Source organism: Diabrotica undecimpunctata, chromosome 4 (genome assembly GCF_040954645.1).
Source record: "Diabrotica undecimpunctata isolate CICGRU chromosome 4, icDiaUnde3, whole genome shotgun sequence".
NCBI lineage: Eukaryota > Metazoa > Arthropoda > Insecta > Coleoptera > Chrysomelidae > Diabrotica > Diabrotica undecimpunctata.
In genome coordinates, this window is record NC_092806.1 from 154,396,363 (window position 1) to 154,417,528 (window position 21,166).

At 33.3% G+C, this 21,166-nt stretch overlaps 2 protein-coding genes across 3 annotated transcripts in view; one reads left to right on the plus strand and one right to left on the minus strand.

Annotated features, from left to right (window-relative positions):
* LOC140440249 (nucleoporin p58/p45-like) overlaps nucleotides 1-21,166 on the minus strand; it is a 237,734-nt gene that overhangs the window by 162,505 nt on the left and 54,063 nt on the right. The window lies entirely within an intron of this gene.
* The window catches only part of LOC140440248 (probable sodium/potassium/calcium exchanger CG1090), a 182,509-nt gene that overhangs the window by 139,774 nt on the left and 21,569 nt on the right, over nucleotides 1-21,166 (plus strand). For both annotated transcript variants that reach the window (XM_072530623.1, XM_072530624.1), the window contains 3 exons: nucleotides 4,347-4,488; nucleotides 7,203-7,313; nucleotides 14,631-14,808. In XM_072530623.1, the coding sequence (XP_072386724.1) occupies nucleotides 4,347-4,488; nucleotides 7,203-7,313; nucleotides 14,631-14,808 (431 nt within the window). The remainder of the gene's footprint in view (nucleotides 1-4,346; nucleotides 4,489-7,202; nucleotides 7,314-14,630; nucleotides 14,809-21,166) is intronic.

Consider the following 21,166-nt stretch of genomic DNA (forward strand, 5'->3'; position numbering starts at 1 on the left):
TTGGGAGATGAGGGCAACAAATTAGTATTATATTTTTTCTTGTTGCCATTTTTTGACTAATGGAGTTGTCTTTTAATTTTTGTTAAGAGGTATTCCGGTAATTTTAAGAAAAAATGTTTATTTTATATTCGGGACACACGATTATAACTTTTTATTAAAAATATTTGAAATAGATTATTTGAAATCCTTCTCTAATCTCGGATTTTGTTTTGGTCTTCTAGATTATTTTGATGTATGTTTTTTCTTACTTTTCCAATGAGTTCGATTCTACTATCTACAATTTTTTTTACTTTTAAAATTTTCAAAGGTCTTTCCTGGTAAAATAGTATTCCGAAAGCTGATATGAGCGACGTATCTGCCCATATGCAATCTTCTTCTTCAAGTGCCATCTCCGCGGCGGAGGTCGGCAATCATCATAGCTATTCGGGCTTTTGAGACGGCTGCTCTGAAAAGTTCATTTGATGTACATCCGTACCACTCTCTCAGGTTGCGCAGCCATGACATTCTACGCCTTCCTATGCTTCTCTTTCCTTGGATCTTTCCCTGCATAATCAGTTGGAGCAAGGTGTATTTCTCTCCACGTGTAATATGTCCGAGATATTCTAATTTTCTTGTTTTTATTGATTTTAAAATTTCCATTTCTTTGTTCATCCTTCCCAGAACCTCTTTGTTTGTGGCGTGTTCTGTCCATGATATTTTCAGAATTTTTCTGTACACCCACAGCTCAAATGATTCCAGTTTTTTCATTGATGTCGCATTCAAGGTCCAAGATTCCATTCCATAAAATAAAGTCGAAAAAACATAGCACCTCGCCAACCTAACTCTTAGTTCCAGTTTTAAATCCCTGGTACATAGAACTCTTCTCATTTTGTTGAAATTTGCTCTAGCCTTTTCTATTCTTATTTTTATCTCCTGATTGTAATCATTTGTGGAGTTAATCATTGTTCCCAGGTATGCATATTTGTCCACTTGTTCGACGTTGGTTTCGTTTATGAGAAGATTCTCGTTATTTCTTTGAGTTTTCGATATTCTCATAAATTTCGTCTTCTTGACATTCATTGTTAGGCCATACTCTTTTCCATACTCTGCTATTCTGGTCACCAGTCTCTGAAGATCTCCAATGTTGTAGGCTAAGATCACAGTGTTCTCCGCATATCTAATGTTGTTAATGGGAACTCCATTTACCTTTATTCCAGTTGTTTCACCTTCAAGAGCTTTTTTCAGGACCTCTTCGGAGTAGGCATTGAAAAGAATGCCTATAATTCTGACAGCTGTTCGTTAACACGTAGTTTTGCTCGCTGTTTATAGTATAAATTTGATATGATCCTGAGGTCGTTGTAGTCAATCTTCTTTGATTTCAGGACATTCATTAAATGTTTATGTCGTACTTTATCGAATGCTTTATTATAGTCAATAAAACATGCGTATATATCTTGATTGACGTCCAGGCATCTTTGTATTAGTATATTAAGTGAAAAAAGAGCTTCACGTGTTCCTAGGCCTTTGCGAAAACCAAATTGTGTATTATTAACGTCTATGTCCAGTTTGTGATACATTCGGTTATGGATGACTTTAAGTAGTAACTTTAGCGTATGAGACATTAAGCTAATGGTGCGGTAATCGCTGCATTCTCTTGCGTTTTTCTTTTTAGGGAGACAAATAAAAATAGATGTTAACCACTCTTTGGGTAATACGCCTGAACTATAAATTTGGTTCAAGAGTGTCACTAAAACATCAATGTGCTTCTCATCTAGAATTTTTAGGATTTCTGTAGGAAGCATATCAGGTCCAGGGCTTTTCCCGCTCTTCATTGTTTTTAATTCGTGCAATATTTCTTCTTTTGTAATATATGGACCTATTTCTTCTGACGTAAGTTCTATGTGCTCCAGATCTCCTCTTTTATCATCGAACAATTCATCGATATATTCTGCCCATCTTTGTATTTTCTATCCAGAATTGCACAAGTGGGATTTTGTTTTCTTAGTCCTGCCAGTTCTTTGACTTTCTTGTGTAGGTTAAACAGATCATATTTATTTTGAAGGTCTTCGATCTCTTTGCATTGCTCTTCAAAGTATTTTTCTTTTACCTGCTTTATCGTCTTTCTAATCTCGTGGTTTATCTCTCTGTATTTATTGTTATCCTTGTTTTTAAATTGTCTCCGTTGTTCCATCATATTGAGTATCTCGTCATTCATCCATTCCTCTTTTCTCCTTGAGGAAAGCATCTATATGCAATGATTGCATCTAACTGCATTCTTTGTAAATAAATATATTCAGCACACGTAAATTTTATTGAAAAAAGTAATTTAAAATAAAAAGAAAATTGATATGAAACTGTAATCAATTCAAATATTTTCATATAAATCCCATTTACTGTCTGTTTGATGCAATTTTCTGTTTGTTTGATTCTATATATACGGGCATTTCAAACAGTTCATTCCTGTTTGAGGATTTGATTTATTAAATTTCATAGTTCGTGTGTAGGTTTTAAAAAATATTGGCCATTTAATCTTTAAAGGCAACCTCACTCAGCAAAATAGTTTTGAGTGGTTTTAGAGATGAAACACAATAATTTATGGGATCGATTCGGACTGTCAAATAATTAGATTCAACGGCGTGGGAGGTTTTAATAAACTTTTAACTGTCTGCACATTTTTTAATAATAAGTATGTATCGAAATGTAACGAAATCGAACAAAGTAGAAGTAAATAGAGTTATCGCAACAAAAAAAAATAAAAAAGTGAGAAGTCAAAGAAAATTCGAAGGCATTCACAAGGATTAACAACGGGCATATATGACAATAAGAATTTTTTGAGTCTACAGAGAGTCTAAAAATATGGAAATAGTACGTTAAACTGTCGCCTCAAACTGTTCTAATAAATCCTCATGTGCAAATTACTTAACTGAACTCACAAATGAAAGTTTTTCTGCAAGTTCCTAAAAAATAATATTTAAGAAATACTCTAGGAGTTATTATGTTAGGAAGTCTTAGCTAGTTTTCATAGAACAAAGGTTTATTAATGTTGCTGCTGGCAATGAAAATGGTTTCGGTTAGGATTCGTAATTCGGTAGGGATTAATAAGAACGAAAATCAGAGAAGCGAAAGAAAAAGAAGCAAGGGAAAGATGCAAAGAAATTGAGACTCTGCAGTCAAAGTACGTTAGTGACAATGTACATAGGAAAGTTGAATAACTCACAGGGGGACCAAGACGAAGGCAGAAAGGAAATATAACTGATTCTGACGGAAACATCATCTTGGACAAACAGACTAAAATAAGAACGTGGAAAGAGTATCTAGAAAAACTATTTGAAGGCCAAAGAGATAACACCTTTGAGCTAGAAGAAGAGATAAATGATGGACCAAGAATATTACAGCAGGAAGATTATTCCGCAATAACACAGTTAAAGGATGGCAAAGCGGCAGGCCCTGATAATATACAAGCAGAACTAATCAAACTAATGGACAACAAATCAATAGCAATAATCACAAAGATAGTCAACAACATATACAACTCTGGAGAAATACCAACAGAATGGCTGAAATCTGAGTTTATTGCTCTTCCAAAAAAACCAGGAGCTAAAAAATGCGAAGATTACCGTACTATAAGCCTCATGAGTCAAGAAGAACATCTTGGTTAAAGAATCTCAGAATCTGGTTCAATACAACATCTGTGTAGCTTTTCCGCGCTGCTGCAGATAAGATAAAGATTGCCATGATGATCGCCAACATTCGTAACGGATAGGTACATCAAGAAGAAGAAGAAGGATTTGTATTTGAGTTAAAAATCTCAATCTACATCCGGTGATTTATCACAACTATATGAACATATTAAAAATAAAAATTTATTTTTCACTGAAATTTCCATTTAAATATATGACAACACTGCAGTGAATTTATCGTTAGGAGCTTGATCTCTTTCGCTTGACGACCAGAAAAAAAAATGAATTAAGTAATAGTTTAAATTTTGGTCAATGCGCAACAAACCACTTCACGCTTGTCGTACTGTAATCGATTCACAATTTGGGTTCCGAAATGCTAGTGGCCCAATTAGCCATTTAATCATATTTTTTTTTTTCGAAAAATAGTACTGTCCATTGAGCATACGAAAACATTTTAATTTAATAATATATAAAATCTATTAATACTCTAGCAGCGCTGCTGAATCGATGATATATGGTTTTTTTAGATAACAAGCATAATAATCCCAAATTATTTTAAAGTTTCCATAAAGTATAAAAAAAACGAAAATCGAATAAATATTTTTAAACAAAAATATTCTACAAACCAAAGACTGTTATAATCTAAAATTACGTAAAAGAAATAATATTTTTTAATTCTTTTTTCAGTTTCCACATCCTATAATGAGTCCTGTAACAAGACGACATGGTGGTTTGATTATCCACATCATTGTAGCCGTATACATGTTTCTGGGATTGGCGATTGTCTGTGATGAGTATTTTGTTGCATCCTTAGATCGAATATGCGAAGGTAAGAGCGTAAAATATGAGCAATTCCTCGAAAATTGTCACTCATCAGACAATGGTAGGCTAACAGATACCAGTAGATAGAAAGGCCGTTCCACTGGTAAAGTTTAGCAGTCTGTAAATAATGAAACGAAAGTGGTTTTTAATATTTCCACCAAAGGTTTAAAACGCCAAGTAATTTTGTACGTTTTTTAATGGTAGACATGAGTAGATGGCCTTGTTTTCGTCCAATTTGTAGATAAATCAGTGCTAACTTTTAGACAACAGTGAAATAAATACACACTTTTGATTATAGATAATCAGTTTGTTTACTGTTTGTAAAATTTTTTAGAAACACCTATTGCTACTGCTATTTCATATAATAAGTTTTGTTGCTCTCCTCACTTTTAAGATATGAGTTACTATTTTCCAGTTAGAAGAGGAGCTAATTCTAATGAATTACGTGAATTTCAACAGGATAAGATTATGTGGCTATGTGAAGTCAGTTGATTTGGGAAATCGGCAATAGGGTTAGTAAAAATGATTCTACGGCAGTTTGAATTTGAAATTATTGGATCATAGAAATTAAGCAACAAATTCGTAGAGGTACTGGTGCTTTGCGAAGAACGACAGACCGTAAAGAACTTCTATTAAGCATAAATGCACTTAGAAATCGTTTTTCTACCGCCACGATTTCGTAGTTCAGTACTCGTAGGTCAGTAGCACAAAAGTATATAGCTGCTACATGACGATGAGGCATACTGGAGATGAGATTTGGTGCTGGAGTCTGCTTTTGTCAAATATTTCGCCCTGCACGCCAGTTGAAGGATTCAATATCTTGCTTTGTAGGTCTTAGACGTTGATGATATGGTCCACATAAGATATTTTTAATAACTTTCTGTAGATCCATACATCAAAGGCTCCGATCTTCTTTTTAGCGGCTTGGTCTCTAAACTTCTCCAGCGTGGTTCCTTTGTGAGTTAATCGTAGTTCCATGGTAGCTGAATTTGTCGCCTCTTTCGATCTCACCATTCGCTGCCATTAGCGCCCGGGATCTACATTTATACGGCTAACCATGAATTTAGTTTTCCTAATGTTGAGGTCTAAGCCTCATTTCTCACGCGGCGCATTACGGTCTACATATCATTTAGCATGATCGCTAGTAGCACACAGTATCGTGGCGGTAGCGGAGATTGTTGATGTATTCTCTGTTAATTCGGATTCTTTTCTCTAGGTTCGTGAGAGCTTTAGTCAAAATTTCTTCAGATTATATATTGTAAAGAGTCGATGAGAGCAAACAGCCCGGATTTACTTTTCGCATAACATTTCCTTGTCGATCAACTTGCCTGCGACCCTGACTTGAGTGCTCTGGTTCCGGTACAAATTCTTGATTATTCGAATGTCCTCATCTAATACTAGTCTTTGTAGGTTGGCGATCATCTTCTGGTGTTGACAACGGTTTGGCGTGGTCTTCTTGTTCTTTTTCTTCCTTCTTGTACGTAGGCTTTAAAGTCTGTTTCTTTTTTTCACCTCTATTTTTTTGTCGTTCTATTTTCACCAAGCGGGCTCTTAATAGTCGACCATAAAAAACATTTTATTGCTTTGAATTTACAAACTACAAATTTACAAAGTACGGAGAACCGGATCTGCCAAACAACTATTAAAACTAATCCAAAAGATAATAACAAAGCAGACTAAATACCATAAGAATGGAAATCAAGCATTATAATATCTCTCTTTAAGAAGGGGGACACATCGTACCCGGAGAACTACAGAGGAATTCACCTTTTTAAATACAATACTAAAATTAACAACCAAAGTTATAACAAATATACTGAATGGCATTACAGAGTAATAATTCAACGTCAAATATGCAAAATTAATCAGTCTACCCCTCTCGAATTGGCTTAAGTTTTACAGGTGTATTCTGTTCTATAAAATATGACGGTTTTTTAATAAAATATGATGTTTTGAAAGTTTGATAACTTGATACACTATATAAACCCTTTTTTATTATTAAAAATCTAGGTACATAGGATACTACATATGCTTTGGATGATAACAAATATCAAGGTAATAGACGGATGGGAAATTAACTAGAAGTCTTAATTGACTAGCGAAAAAAGGAAGACTAAATATTTGGGCACCTTGTGAAAGAACAAAAGTCTTATTACTTTAAACTCAAGGCAAAATTGAACAGAAGCTGGCTGTAGAGCAATGTAATAGATGCCGAATTTAAGATAATAGTTTGACTATACAAAAAATACTCATTTTAGATCAGCTCTAAATAAAGTACAATTTATGATTTTAAATCTCCTTCAGGAACGCCAAAACATGAAGGAGAACAATTTTCCTGTCTAAAAAGTAATTAGAACCTTAAGTAAGTTTATTGTAATAATATACAAGGAAAGTTAATGAAATTTACCAAAGTTAATAGTCGATTTGTAGACTAACAGAATTTCGGGAAATCTAATTAATAAGTTCGTAATGAATAAGCGTAATTTGCTAACAGTTTGCCGGTAGTTTGCCTTCAAGGTAATTTTATTACATAAATTTAATCATCCTACATGTTATGCAAGTTGAATTATTTTATAAATTACAAAAGCAACTTTCACGAAAACTTCAATATATAATAATATTATAATATATATAATGTATATATAAATAAATATATAATATTAAACATTATGTTAAAGAAAACAAGCCTTTTAATCTCAATAATGACCTTTCTATTTATAGAATTAAAAATGGCTCCGGATGTAGCGGGAGCCACGTTTATGGCAGCAGGAAGTTCGGCTCCCGAATTAGCGACCGTCATAATCGGAGTTTTCTTGGCAAAGGACGATATCGGTAAGATAATGTAAAAGTATTTTCTTTTTAATATATAAAAAAATCTTTGTAGAGATTTCTTTTAATAACTTAAGAACTTTATATCAAGGAAAGCCAATGGAAAGCTTGCCCCGGGCCTTTTCCTTTGAAGTGATATTTACGTGGGCGAGTGGTTTGTATACAAGAGGGTTTTTTATTTTATTGACATTTTGTTGTTTTTGTTATTTTATTGAGTATATTTACTTGTAGTAGAATGTAATTTGTTTAAATAACCAGAAATTTATCAAATGAGAAGAGTGGCAAATCACGATTTTAGTCAAGTAGTTTTTTACTATTTTTCCCGTATTTTCGTAAATAAATAAAATATTTATAGAGGTAGTGTAATGGGTAATTTGGAAGTGATATATTTTTACATTGTTTTTATCTTTTTTGTCTTTGTAGTTCTTAAAATTGTTTTACAATCAAATAAAAAATTTGTATTAGAACCATTCAGTCACAATAAGAACAAATTGTGGAAATGAACCGACGGGAGCGATCCAGATGATTCTGAAAGGCATTAAGCAAGGATATATATTTTCACCTGTATTATTTAATCTATACTCGAAGAAAATATTTGGTAAAACCTTGAAAAATTGCGAACATGAAATAATTCTAAATGGAGAATGTCTAAATAACATCCGATATGCGGATGACATAGTCATTTTTGCAGTCTACAGTTTAACCATCTTAAAACAAAGAATGGGATCACTTACAGGAGATCAAAAGTAAAACAGAGAAAGCTAGGAGTGCATTCAAAAACAAGGCCAAACTATTTAAAAGTCATAACCTTAAACTGGACATTAAAGTAAGGCTCCTACGATATTAATCATTCTGGATTTACAACCCTGCCTAGCCTCCTCGAGAATTTCTCTCCAGTCGTCCCTATCCATCACCTTCCTCCGCTAAGCAAGTATTCCCATATTTCTCATGTCTTCATCGATGTTGTTAAGGAACCCTGTTCTGTCTCTTCCTCTTTTTCCCTGAACAATGCGTCTATCAAGGAGCGTTTTTTTAGCTGGGTCATTTGGTTCCATCTGCATTACATGCCCTATCCACCTCAGACGTCCTTTCTTAATATGTTTTATGATATCTGGTTCATAGTATATTCTATAAAGTTCGAAGTTGTATTGTCTTCTCCACACTTCATTGTCATTTACTGCTCCATAGATTCGCCTTAGTACTTTTCTTTCGAAGCATCCCAACATGTTTTCATTACTTTTTGTTAGAGTCCAGGTATCTAAACCATATGTTAGGACTGGGTGTATTATTGTTTTGTAGAGTTTTATTTTTGTATTTCTCGATATAAATGTGGATTTAAGGAGGAAATTAAGCCCAAAATAGCATCTGTTGGTTGTGCAAGTTCTGCGGTTTATCTCTGCGGTAGTATTATTTTCAGTGTTAAGGAGCGCTCCCAGATATTAGTGCAAAGCAAGCACTTCCCCAATGATTGGAATATTGAAATACTTTGCTCCCAGTGCAACGTATTTCAATATTCCAATCATTGGGGAAGGATTTCTGTGTCCATATTTCTTTTATAAGCTGCTGTAATGCAATTTTGGTATTATGGCCACTGGTGGAAAGGGTAAACTTTGTTGCCAAACTATCCACATTTAAGAGAGGCGTATTTGAACACCTAATTGCTTCAAAATATTTATTAAGGACCACTGAAGCAATAAAACAATTGAAATGTATTTTCCTTCGATTTATTTACACAATAGACTTAAGGGCTGGTTCAAACATTGACAATTATCGCAATTCTGATAGTTACATAAAGCGTTATACAAACATTAGCTTTACAGTGAGTGCGGGGAGACAGTAACAGATATACATAAAATGATAAAATTGAGAGAGACCAACTATATACGTTTTAACACAAAACACCGGGTTTACAAGCGCATTTATCACTTACGCACCACGCACTTTTTGGGATCACACACAACACCCGGCCTTCACTTGCCGAGAGGCAAATTGGCACTGTCTGACTTAAGTTACATAACGAGGGGAGGACGGGTCCCTGATCTAGGAAATCAGTCGCACACACGTTAACACGATAGCTGCCGACCTGAGCGCACAATTTGATAAAATAACTATACTACGATTACACTATTATACAGGTTGTTTTTACAACAGCCACCTTCTTTATATAGTTTTCCTGAGAGAATATCTATTCCGGGTGATTTGTTTCTGACTAGTTTTTTAAATGCATTTTTAACTTCAAGAATCAATGGTGGTTCCTCTTTTCTCTTGTCTGTTCCCCTTACCTCATCTCTTTCGTCATCCAGGTTTTCTTCGTCTTCCTCTATATTAAGTGCTTGGTTAAAGTATTTCACCCATCTATTCAATACATCTTTTCTTGTTGTTAATAAATCACCATTTTGCCTTCTGCATTGTTTTGTCGTTGCCTTGAATTCTTTTCTGTTAATATTAACTTTCCTATAGAATGCTCTAAATTCTTTCTCGCTGTTGAGGTTTTCTATATATTTAAGTTCCTTATTTCAGTGGTTTGGTTTTTTTTCTTTTATGTATCATCTTTTCTTCTCTTTTTATTGTCTGGTAATTCTCTACAGTTGTTCTAGTTGGTTCGGTAAGGATCTTTCTGTAGGCTTCATTTTTTTTTCTTTTGTTGCATTCTTGCATTCGTCGTCAAAATGATTTTTATGGGCACAAATTTCTGTTATCCTGCTGGTGATGTTTTCCGAGTACCGTTCTGCAATTGTCGCCTCTCTCAGCTTTTGCATATTCCATGTTTTTCTATTAATTTTATTTTCTTGAGGGTGTTTAAAATTCTAGCCCTCAGTGTTGAGATCACTAGGCAATGATATGAGTCTATGTTTGCGCTTATACAACTTTTGCAGTTTATTACGTCTGTTCCATGCCTTAAATCTATTAAGATGTGATTAATCTGACTCGTTGTTCTTCCATTAGGAAAAGTCCAGGTTACGTCCTACGATATTATATCTTCTTAATAATATACGATGGAATTGAATCCTGAAGACTCACTGAAGCGATGGAGAAGAAATTTAAAACCTTCGAGACCTGTCTATACAGGCGAATCTTTAGGATATCAAGGTATAGCAGGGTAACCAATGAAACCATACTACGAAAAATGAGGAACGAAAAAGAAGTGATGTACACGATTAAAAAGAGAAAGATAGATCATTTCGGATACATAATGAGAAACGGTCCTAAATATAGATTACTAAAAAAAATTTTCCAAAGCAAATGGATCTTCACAACAACTAATGTACACATAGTTTCAAAAGTTGTATATCACCCCTGGTATTCACGATTTTTATTCTTTTATAAATCCGTATCCTTATCATATATTTAATAGACTTTTTTCATATAAAATACATCTTTTTTGGTTTTTTATTTTATTTTATTATCTATTTAATTAATCAGGTTTTGCCAAGGTATAAACATTTGAAAAATTTATGCTGGTAAAATTTTGTGAAAACATTATTTACAATGGATCGTAATTTAATTTTTGAATCGAACCGTGCAAGAATTATCTCTTTAGTTGAAGACGGCCATTCACAACGGTTCGTGGCGCAAAGAATGGGTGTTTCTCAGAGTGATGTCTAACGAATATGGATAGATTTCATTAGACAAATTCGATAAAGAATAGAGCTCGCTCTAGTATACCCCGAGTTACCAATGAGCAATGGAATTTCCTTTCGAAGAAATTCTTCTATGTCTGTACCAGCCTCTCAAAGAAACTTCAGGCATGCTACAGGATTCAAAGTATCCTTGGATACAATAAGAAGAAGAATTCTAGGTATATTTTGCACCGCCTCTAGTGGGATCAAGAACACAAGCTTCCTCAACAATTTTGGAATTTTGTGCTCTTTTCAGACTAGAGGAATCTGGTTAAATAGTGATAACCGGTGAATTCGGGTTTGGCGAGAACCAACAAGAGCTACACAACTAGCACATACCCGTCCCATATTTCCTTTAGCTGGTGGTAGTATTTTGTTCTGGACAGGTATTATGGCAGGTGGATGCACGGAATTGGTGGTTATTGACGAGACTCTTACAGAACAAAGGTACATCTCATGGAACAAAGATAGAATCTCATGTGAGTTTTGGGTGAAAATTTTGTATTTATGGATGATAACGCCCACCCATATAGGACTCAAGCGATTAATGAATATCTTGAGACAGAAAGTATTCGCCGTTTAGAGTGGCCTGCGAGGTCTCTAGGCATGAACCCCATTAAATATGGGGTTCATGGGATGTGCTCTCCAGAGCTGTTAATGCCCGAAGGAACACATTTTTTGCTGATTGGCAAAAAAAGCGAAAATTTACCGTTTTTTGACATTAATTTGTTAATAACTAATTAAGCCAAAAAAATCTACTGCAGGTAAAATAAAGATTCTTGTTGTAGTGATCCATACAATTCAAAACAACTCTCGTTTGCCTTGCGGAGTCAGTATCACAAACAAGGTACTTTTTTGCTTATTTCCCTGAACTATAAAACTAATGTTAAAATTACACTTAAGACAGAAGATTCAATCAAATATATATTTTATATGTTTTATATTTTTGTACTGATAGTTCTGCTACTTCAGAGAGTCTTGTACGAGCCGGATTCTGGAAGTGTGACGTACCGGGTTATTATTTCAAAATTTGGACAAATTATTATTCATGAATACCAATCACGTTTTGGGTTTGTAGTTTATAGTTTGACTAAATAAAGCTTTTTAAGGAATTTGACTTTTTATCGGTAGATACTATTTTTAAAATTGTATGCATAAATACAATTATAAAGGCAAGAAAAAAGTCAACTAGTAGATTTAAAGAGAAAAGCTCTGACATACGTCGATTTTTATGTTTAAACTTGCATTAAATTTGGATTAAATTTAATGTATCCATTTTATATGACGCGGCTATTAATATTATTTTATAGTTATAATAAAATTGTACTATAAATATGGATACCTGTTGGAGAATAACAGTATTATTTTTTTTTATTTATTTATTTACGCTGCAACCACAAGGGTTATTAGCGACCTAAAAAATATAATACAGGATGATACAGGTAAAGGTAGAAAAAATTACAATAATTGATACAGTTCTAAGTCTTTAAGATAACTTATTGTGTTTTTTAATATTCATGTTTTTTCCTAAGACTTGTGATGGAACAGACATGAAGTCAACAGTGATATTATTATTCTTTAGAGGAATTATTTACCGATGAGTCGGAATCTTCTTCCGATAATGAAGTTTTCACTGTAGAGAGTAAACCTATGTGTTTGCCAAGTTTTCGTATTAATTTGGTGCTTATGGTTTTCATTCTTTTGTCGATGTAGTATGAATGTAATTCCGTTAGAAACTTTATAAGTACATAAGAGTCTTCTGAGTACAATTTTGTTACGCTGATTATGTCTTTTGATCCTTGTATATTTTCGAATAGATCCACTACTTGATCGAAGCTTAACAATTGCTTTTCCCTTTCTACATATTCTCTAACTGGTTCCAATAATGTTTGGAGATTTGGTATATCATTTCTTAAGTTATTGTCATCAGTTTTGGTTTTTTTCTTTAATTGAAACTTAGGTTTTTCAAAGTTTTCTTCGGAGGGTGGCGTGATTGCATCTTCTAGGGTTCTTTTTCCGGTTGCTTTGTTCGAAGTTACTTGGGGTTCGTAAGAATTCAAATGTGTATTTTTATTTGGAGGTAAGTGTTGACTTGTTTCGGGTAAGGTTGATTTATGTTTTTGGGTATTAGAGGATGACTCAGACGATGTAGGTGTTGCGATTGTAGTGTTAACTGAAGAAGTGGTCAAATGTATGGATGTATTTTGTAGTGAGCACTGTTGGGTTTGGTTTATTGATAAATTTGGGATTGCTACTCTTTGTAATGTGGTTTGAGAAGACGTAGTAAGTGTGGAGGGAGTGGTATTTGAGATTGCGGGAGTATTTTGTAGATTATCTTGTTGAGTATGATTTATTGATGAATTTTGTCTTATTTCTGTTTGCATTGCACTATCATTGTGAGGATGTTTAGAAGGTGAAATATTTGGACAATTAGCTGCCTGGTGTCCAGTTAATTTGCATTTGAAACAATTTTCGTTTTGGGCTATAAATATGCGGTATGATGTTTGTTCCAATTCGACAATAAAACATTCAGATAGTACAAAGTTGTCATGAAAAGGTGACACGAAAATTTGTCTTCGGAAGCTTAGAATATGACTAAAGGCAGGATTGGTTGCTTCTATCCGTAGATATGATATGTCTGAGAGAGGATTTAAACCTAGTTTTATTAATTCTTCCATTATTATGTTAGAAGGTATGCTTGGACATACATTGGACAGAATTAAGCGGACTGATGGAGTTATTAATCTTCTCGCTTCTAGTATATTTCCATTTACTATTATTTTCTTTGTTTCTGCTATGAATTTATCTACTAGGTTTTTGGATGATAGATATATGCATATTCTACCGTTTGATATACGGGATGCGAAAATTATATTTTTCGGTTCTATATGCTGACTCAATCCTTCAAGATAGTCATTAATTGTACAATTCTCTAGAGTGTTAAACAAAATAGCTTGATCTCTGCTTGGGATTAATATACTACGTGGTTGACTAACTGCTTTTGAGTATGATGCATTTTGTGGTAGCTGATTGGAAGATGACATCTTTTAAATGGATTTTAAAATCCGACTAAAACCGGTGCTGTTTTACAGCTTTCGTTGTGATACCAGTTCATGTAAATTGGATAATACTTATAACTGATTGCAGTTGTTTACTTAAATATAAAAATCAAAATAGATGAAAAAAGTATATTTTATCTACTCACGATTCCAATATTCAGTATACAAATCACTTTCACTTTTATGCTTAATTACTTTTCTTAAGTTATTAAACCACTATAAAATTAACTTCTTTGCGAGCTATTTTAGATTAGACTCGAACATGATTTTGATTTTAATATAATTCACTATTTACATGTTCAGAACTGAAGAAATAATCGTTTAAATATTTAAATTTTTAAGAGAAACTTTGAAATGCGTCTAAACACTTTGACAGTTTTTTGACGTTTTTTCTAACAGTACTATTATTATTATTATTTAGTATACATCAAAAACCAATCCATCAACTATTTTGAAGAGACTTAGTTTTAATTTAGATCTAGTACTATATTTGTTCAAATTAAATTGAATAATATTGAATATTTGTTCAAATATTTGTTTAAATTAAACATCTTGTTAGCTCTCGTCATGAAACAAAATTTACAAAGATAGGTGGTTGTTGTGCACATGCGATGTTTGTTAATACAGCTTTATTTTTGCAGGAATCTCTGGGGTAATTGGCTCGGCTGTGTTTAATATCATGTTCGTAATTGCCTGCTGCGGACTGTGCTCCAGCGCCGTGGTTTACCTCAATTGGTGGCCGCTCGTCAGAGACTGCTTCTTCTACGCCATTTCCATACTCGTCATGTTGGTTGTCATTTTCGATAAAAAGATATCATGGTGAGTTTTCCAATTAATTTGAAACATAAATTATGATATACAAAAAAGAATAATAAAAAAACATAAACTGTAAGATTAAACACAGAACGAAGGAAAAAATCAAATATTTGAATTACAATTTAAAAGGAAAATTCTCAGTGGTTTGTGAACTTCTTTATGTAAAATGGTATAAAATTTTATTATTAAAATTTTTAAAAATTATTTAAAATGGATTTGTAAATTTTCAGAACGTTTTTGATCCTATAATATCATCATCAGTGAAAAATGTATATGAAGACATTTTATATTCGTTTCACCTATCAAATTAATTGTCGTATAGATTTGTATACGCTTCTGCTTTAGCTTTTGTTACTGCTACTGTCTCTTAATTCTTGGCGATCTTGTAGATTTGAAAATCTACGAATAACGAATAATATACGTGAATAACGAATTTCTTTCTTTCCACTCTTTATATGGTTTTCTCTTCTTTAGTTTTCCTCGAACTTCATTTGACCACCACCAAGTCTCTTTATTGTCAATCTGAGGTTTTCTTAAGTATTTAATTTGTAATATATATCATTGTATTAGGAATTCTTTTCATATATTTCATATTCCAGCTTATTTTCTCTATTTTTGCCCTAAATAAAATTTTTTCCATTTTTCAACATCCACCAATTGATTTTTCACGTCATCTTACTTGTGGTCTACAAATTCCAACAGAAAATATACGAAAACTTTGATAACTTAGATACTAACACCTACGAGATAAATCAACAATCGGAAACATTAAAAACTGGCTCCTCGTTCCATACAAAGAGATATTAAAAGAACCGATAAGAAAGAGAGACAACTGGATGACCGACGAAATACTCGGCAGGATGGATCAAAGAAGACAAGCCAAGAACAAAGACAGTCACAATTACAAAATTTAACAATGAAATTAGACAAATGATAAGAGAGGTAAAACAAACTTACTATGAGGAAAAATGTAAAGAGATCTTAAGAACAAATACGACCTATTCAACCTACATAAAAAGGTTAAAGAAATGGCAAAGCTGCAAAAAAGAAACCACAGCACAACTCTTTTAGATAAAATGCTACGATAACGACTGACGAAAAGCTAAAACATGGAAAGAATATATGGAAGAGCTCTTCGACGACAAAAGAGGAAACCTACAAGACATATCTTTCGAGGACAGTGAAACAAGTATAGAAATTACAAAGGAAGAAATTATGTATGCACTTAAGAACACCAGAAAAGGAAAAAGTTCGGCCACTTGGACACTTAACGCGTCGATTACTAAAAAGTTTTAAGAATTTGAACTGTGGGTATATACAAGAATCCTGAAGATATCATGTAGCGAGCTTGTGACAAACAACGAAGTCATGAGAAGAGTCAACAAAAGAATGGAAATATTGGAAACCCTCACGGGTTTGGACACGAAAGCTGCCATACCTGGGGCATTTTATGCGTAATGAAAGATACAACATACTTCAATTAATTATACAAGGGAAAATCCAGAGCAAGAAAAGTGTAGGAAGGAGAAGAATCTCATGGTTGCGTAACTTGAGGGAATGGTACGGATGCACATCAATCGAACTATTCAGAGCGGTAGCATCTAAGATCAGAATAGCCATGATGATTGCTAACCTCCGTCGCGAAGATGGCACGTAAAGAAGAAGAAGACTTTTTTTTATTTTTGTCTTCAATATTTTAGTTTCGTTTCACTTCTTAGTTAAATGTCCAGAACAATCAACTTATCTTGTTGGATTATCTATCATCTCCTATTATAACTTTCTGCTCTGATTGAATATCTCTAAATGATCTTCTAAATAAAGCATTTCTTTTATTCTCACCTAGACCGACTTAAGTAGCATATACACACAACATTCAACACTTTTTATTCTTTATTAAATACAAATTTTATTCGTATTAGTATATCAGTCGTTCTTACAACTTCTACCTCTAAACTAAAGAAAATAGTTTAATTTAAATATTAATGAAAACCTATACTTTTCTTCTTATAAAAAATATTTATGGAGAATTTCAAAACTAAAATAATGAACTAATTTAAAGTTTCATTTCACGTCGTTTCAGAACATTTATCGGATTCCTTGGGAAACTTTAAATGAGAATAATTATTTTACCTTAAGGAAAACTTTTCTTCGTTCTTATAATAGTGTTGAAATATTCTTATATTTAGTAAGGTGAGATTTTGTGGAAAAGTTGAATTGAAGGCAAGCCTGACAATGCGTTGAATTTGTTAATATGTATAACACGAATAACTTCTAATCTTTGACATTGTCATCAACATTTGCTTATGTTAACATAATATACAAATCCATTCACAAAAGTAAGACAATATGAAGTTTTGTTAAAAAAGAAACGTATAAGGAAAATACTACGTCCAATCTGAACTTAACACCAGAAGATGTTAACCAATACTTTACGAATATACCAGATATTATATCGAAATCAATAGGAAACTCTGAGCATGACATAAACTACTATCTTAGCAGGCAACATAGAAGGTCGAATTCGTTCTTTATGGCCCGAATAGTAGCATCTGATGTGAAAAAATGCATACGTAAATTAATTAAAAAATTCCTCATGTGTTGACTACTATGGTTTTAACAGTAAAATTATTAAGGCATCTCTAGATATAATTATTGACCCACTCACAATAATATTTAACAAATGTATTAACGAGGGTTACTGACCTGAGGTATTCAAAATATCAAGTAATTCCACTTCATAAGAAAGGAAATAAAAATGCTCCAAACAATTACAGACCTATTAGCATAGTACCAATAATAAATAAAATTTTTAAAATCTTAATTAAACATCGTATAACAAATTATTTGTATAACAAATTAATTATATCTAGCTCTCAATTTGGTTTTAGAAAAAAAATACTCAACAACTAAGGCTTTATTAGAAGTAATAGAACATATTGTTCACGGTCTTGATGCAGGTGAACCTACTAATGGATTAATGTGTGACCTTACCAAAGCTTTTGATTGTGTGGATATTCAAACACTATTAATAAAATTGGAGTACTATGGAATAAAGAGTACCATACACGACCTTTTAAAATGATATCTTACAGGAAGAACACAGATTGTTGCATTTTTTTTTAACCTATTTTCTATCCTTCCATTGTTGGATGTAGGTCTCCCCCAGTTCTCTCCATATTTTCCTATCTTGAGCTGTTCTCTGCCATGTGGGACCTCCTTGTTTCCTGATGTCATCTTTCCACCTCATCTGTGGTCTGCCTCTTGATCTCTTTGCATTGTATGGACGCCACTTTCCAATGGCATTGTTCCATCGTCCGTCTTGGAGACGTTCATTGTGTCCAGCCCATTTCCATTTCAGTTTTGCTGCTTGTTCTATCGCGTCTACTGTCTTTGTTCTGGTTCTGATCCAGTGGTTACGTTTTCTATCTTTAAGTGATATACCCAACATTTGTCTCTCCATCGCTCTTTGTGCCTTCCTTATCCTATCCAAATTGGCCTGTGTAAATGTCCATGTCTGTGCTCCGTAGGTGAGCACCGGTATTATACAGGAGTTATATACCTTGCTTCGTAAGTATAGAGGGATTGTTTGATTTTTTAGAACGTAAGAAAGTTTGCCGAACGCTGCCCATCCCATTCTTACTCGTCTCGATATTTCGGCTGTTTGATTTTTCTCTGTTAGCTCTGATTGCTTGTCCTAGATAGATATACTCATTTACCTGTTCTATTTTTTCTGTTTGTATTTTTATTGCCTCTTGATCTTCCGTGTTTGTTATTACTTTTGTTTTGTTGAAGTTAATTTTTAGGCCTTTTTGTAGTGATTTTTCATGAAGTTCATTCAGCATTAATTCGAGTTCTTGTCGTTCCGAGGAGATCAGGAGTATAGTTGCATATAACAATCAAGAATTTAATACTCTATCAGTTTCAACCGGAGTACCACAAGGATCAGTTTTGGGACCTCTGCTATTCTTGATATATACAAATTATTTACCAAGTGCGTTCAACTGTGTTCTTTTTGCAGATGACACAACCTTATTATGTAGAGGTAAAACTGATTACAGTCAGGAAATATTAGAAAAATCTAAATCCTGGTTTAACTGTAACAAACTTAAGTTAAACGAGCAGAAAACTCAGACAATAGTATTTAGTTCCGATAGATGAGTTAAACCATCTGAATCAGTAAAGTTACTAGGTGTTACTATGGATACAAAGTTGAACTGGTCGCACCATATTGAAGGATTGTGTAAGAAGCTCGTCTCACAGATTTTTGCCATGCGCAGATTGGCTACTTCTGTGAGTCGAGATATTCTTAGGTCACTTTATTATAGAAGAGTTCATAGTATCCTGACATATTGCATAATTCTTTGTAGAAACTCGTCTTATGCATATAAACTTTGAAAATTAAAGGCAGATATCGAGCACAGTTTTATTAATTAAATTTTTCCCAAGTGCTTTCGCTCCCTAGAGCATCTTCAGAGAAATTTCGTCAATTTTTGAGCTATCCAACTGGAATGGAAAACAGACTCGTTTAAAGAATTAAGGACGAAGGACCACCAGCCAGGGGCTGGAATGAAAAACAGATTAAACAATAACTTATATTTAATGTTAAGATTAAATAGAAATTTCTGTTAGCCGTCCGAAAACACTGTGATATGGGATACTTCACTACACTTTTCACTGACGCTATTTTCACTATTATATCTAATTACAAGTAGAATTGCTTAGCGGAATGTCGTTTCTATGTTTAAAGCGAACTACTGGCAACACTGCTGGTTTGAATAGATTAACTGTTTATATGAAAATTATAACTGCGGTTTTAGAAAACACTGGTTAGTATAAATGATTGGCTTGATAATTTTTATGAATAATGCGATGCGAGTGTAACTACTTAGTTACAGATACCTATGATATATTAATAAGCGAAGAGAGTATTTGTGAGCGATATATAGCGAGTTTAGCTTACGAGATTTTGCGACCGACTTTTGTAACAGCTTGTTATCAAGTGACTGATAATATCCAAATTATGTAGGCAGGTAGCGCAGGGCTCCTACCCCTAAAAGTACCGTTAAATATCTTTCTTTATTCCTTCTAAGAATTTCAATATCGTCATGGTTAAAAATTAATATCAATTGGAATGGAATTTCGCCACCAACAATTGCAAAATGTCATACACATAAAATGCATATAAAATGTTTGCATATAAAATTGTCACTTTTCAAAAAACAGTAATCCGAATTATTGACTCAGCAGAATATCGCGCCAGCTGCAAACCCTTGTTTAAAAAGTATGGTATTCTTCCTTTACTTTCAATATATGTATATATATATTTGAAAGTTTGTTAACTGTTTATAATAATATATATAGAAGATGTAAAAACACATGCTGATCAACATCAGTACAATACAAGAAACAAAAGTCATATCATTATACCATATTCCAGATTGTGTGTTACACAACATAATACTATAGATTATAATCTGTATAATTGTTTTTTAAACTTGAACACAAATATTGATATTAAGGCAATGAACTCAAAACAATTCTATAAATTAGCAAAACACTTCTTGCTGGAACACTGTTTCTATAGTATGCAGGAATTTGTTTGTTTGAGCTCTTGGTGTGGTCGTTTCTATGAAAACTACTTTACACCTAACTGATTTTTTTTTATATTTTTATATTTCTAGTTTTCACTGTATATGTTATATTATGTATTCTTGTATTATTTCCTATGTATACATAAGTCACTTATTTATGTTGTGACATGACATGTAGTGTTTACTATATAAAAATTGTTCATAAACGTATCCATCTATCAGTTTATTACTCATAGAAATTTGTTCCAGTTGATTGCTATATCTATTCCATGTTCTCACTTCACCAGATATGATCAATTTGTTAAATTGTATTTTATCCTACACGGACTTCTACCCAAATATACGGGTGAAGACCACAACGGTAGGCACGGCGGAAAACGTCTTCATTACGACATGGATGGCGGAAGTGGTAACCCTGGATTTTAGAATGGTATAAAATGAAACCGACAGCGTCTGATCCAGATTAAGCGCATGTCAACAGCGTTTGTAATCACAATGGAAAGCTGCCATAAAACTCGCCAACACGCAAGGCAAGCGTGACGTTTAAATTGCTATTATCCCTTAATCATATCAGATCTGGAAACAAAAACGGAGTTGCCCAAATGAGTAAAATGAAAAATTAAGAATCTCACACTGATAGAGTATCAGTCAGTCCCACGAATTCTGGTGAGGACAAAAATCTAAAATATTTGAAAAAACCATCTAACAGATATGTATATAACGCATGCTTGGAAAATAGTACTTACGCGGTGGTTAAACACTGAAAAAAT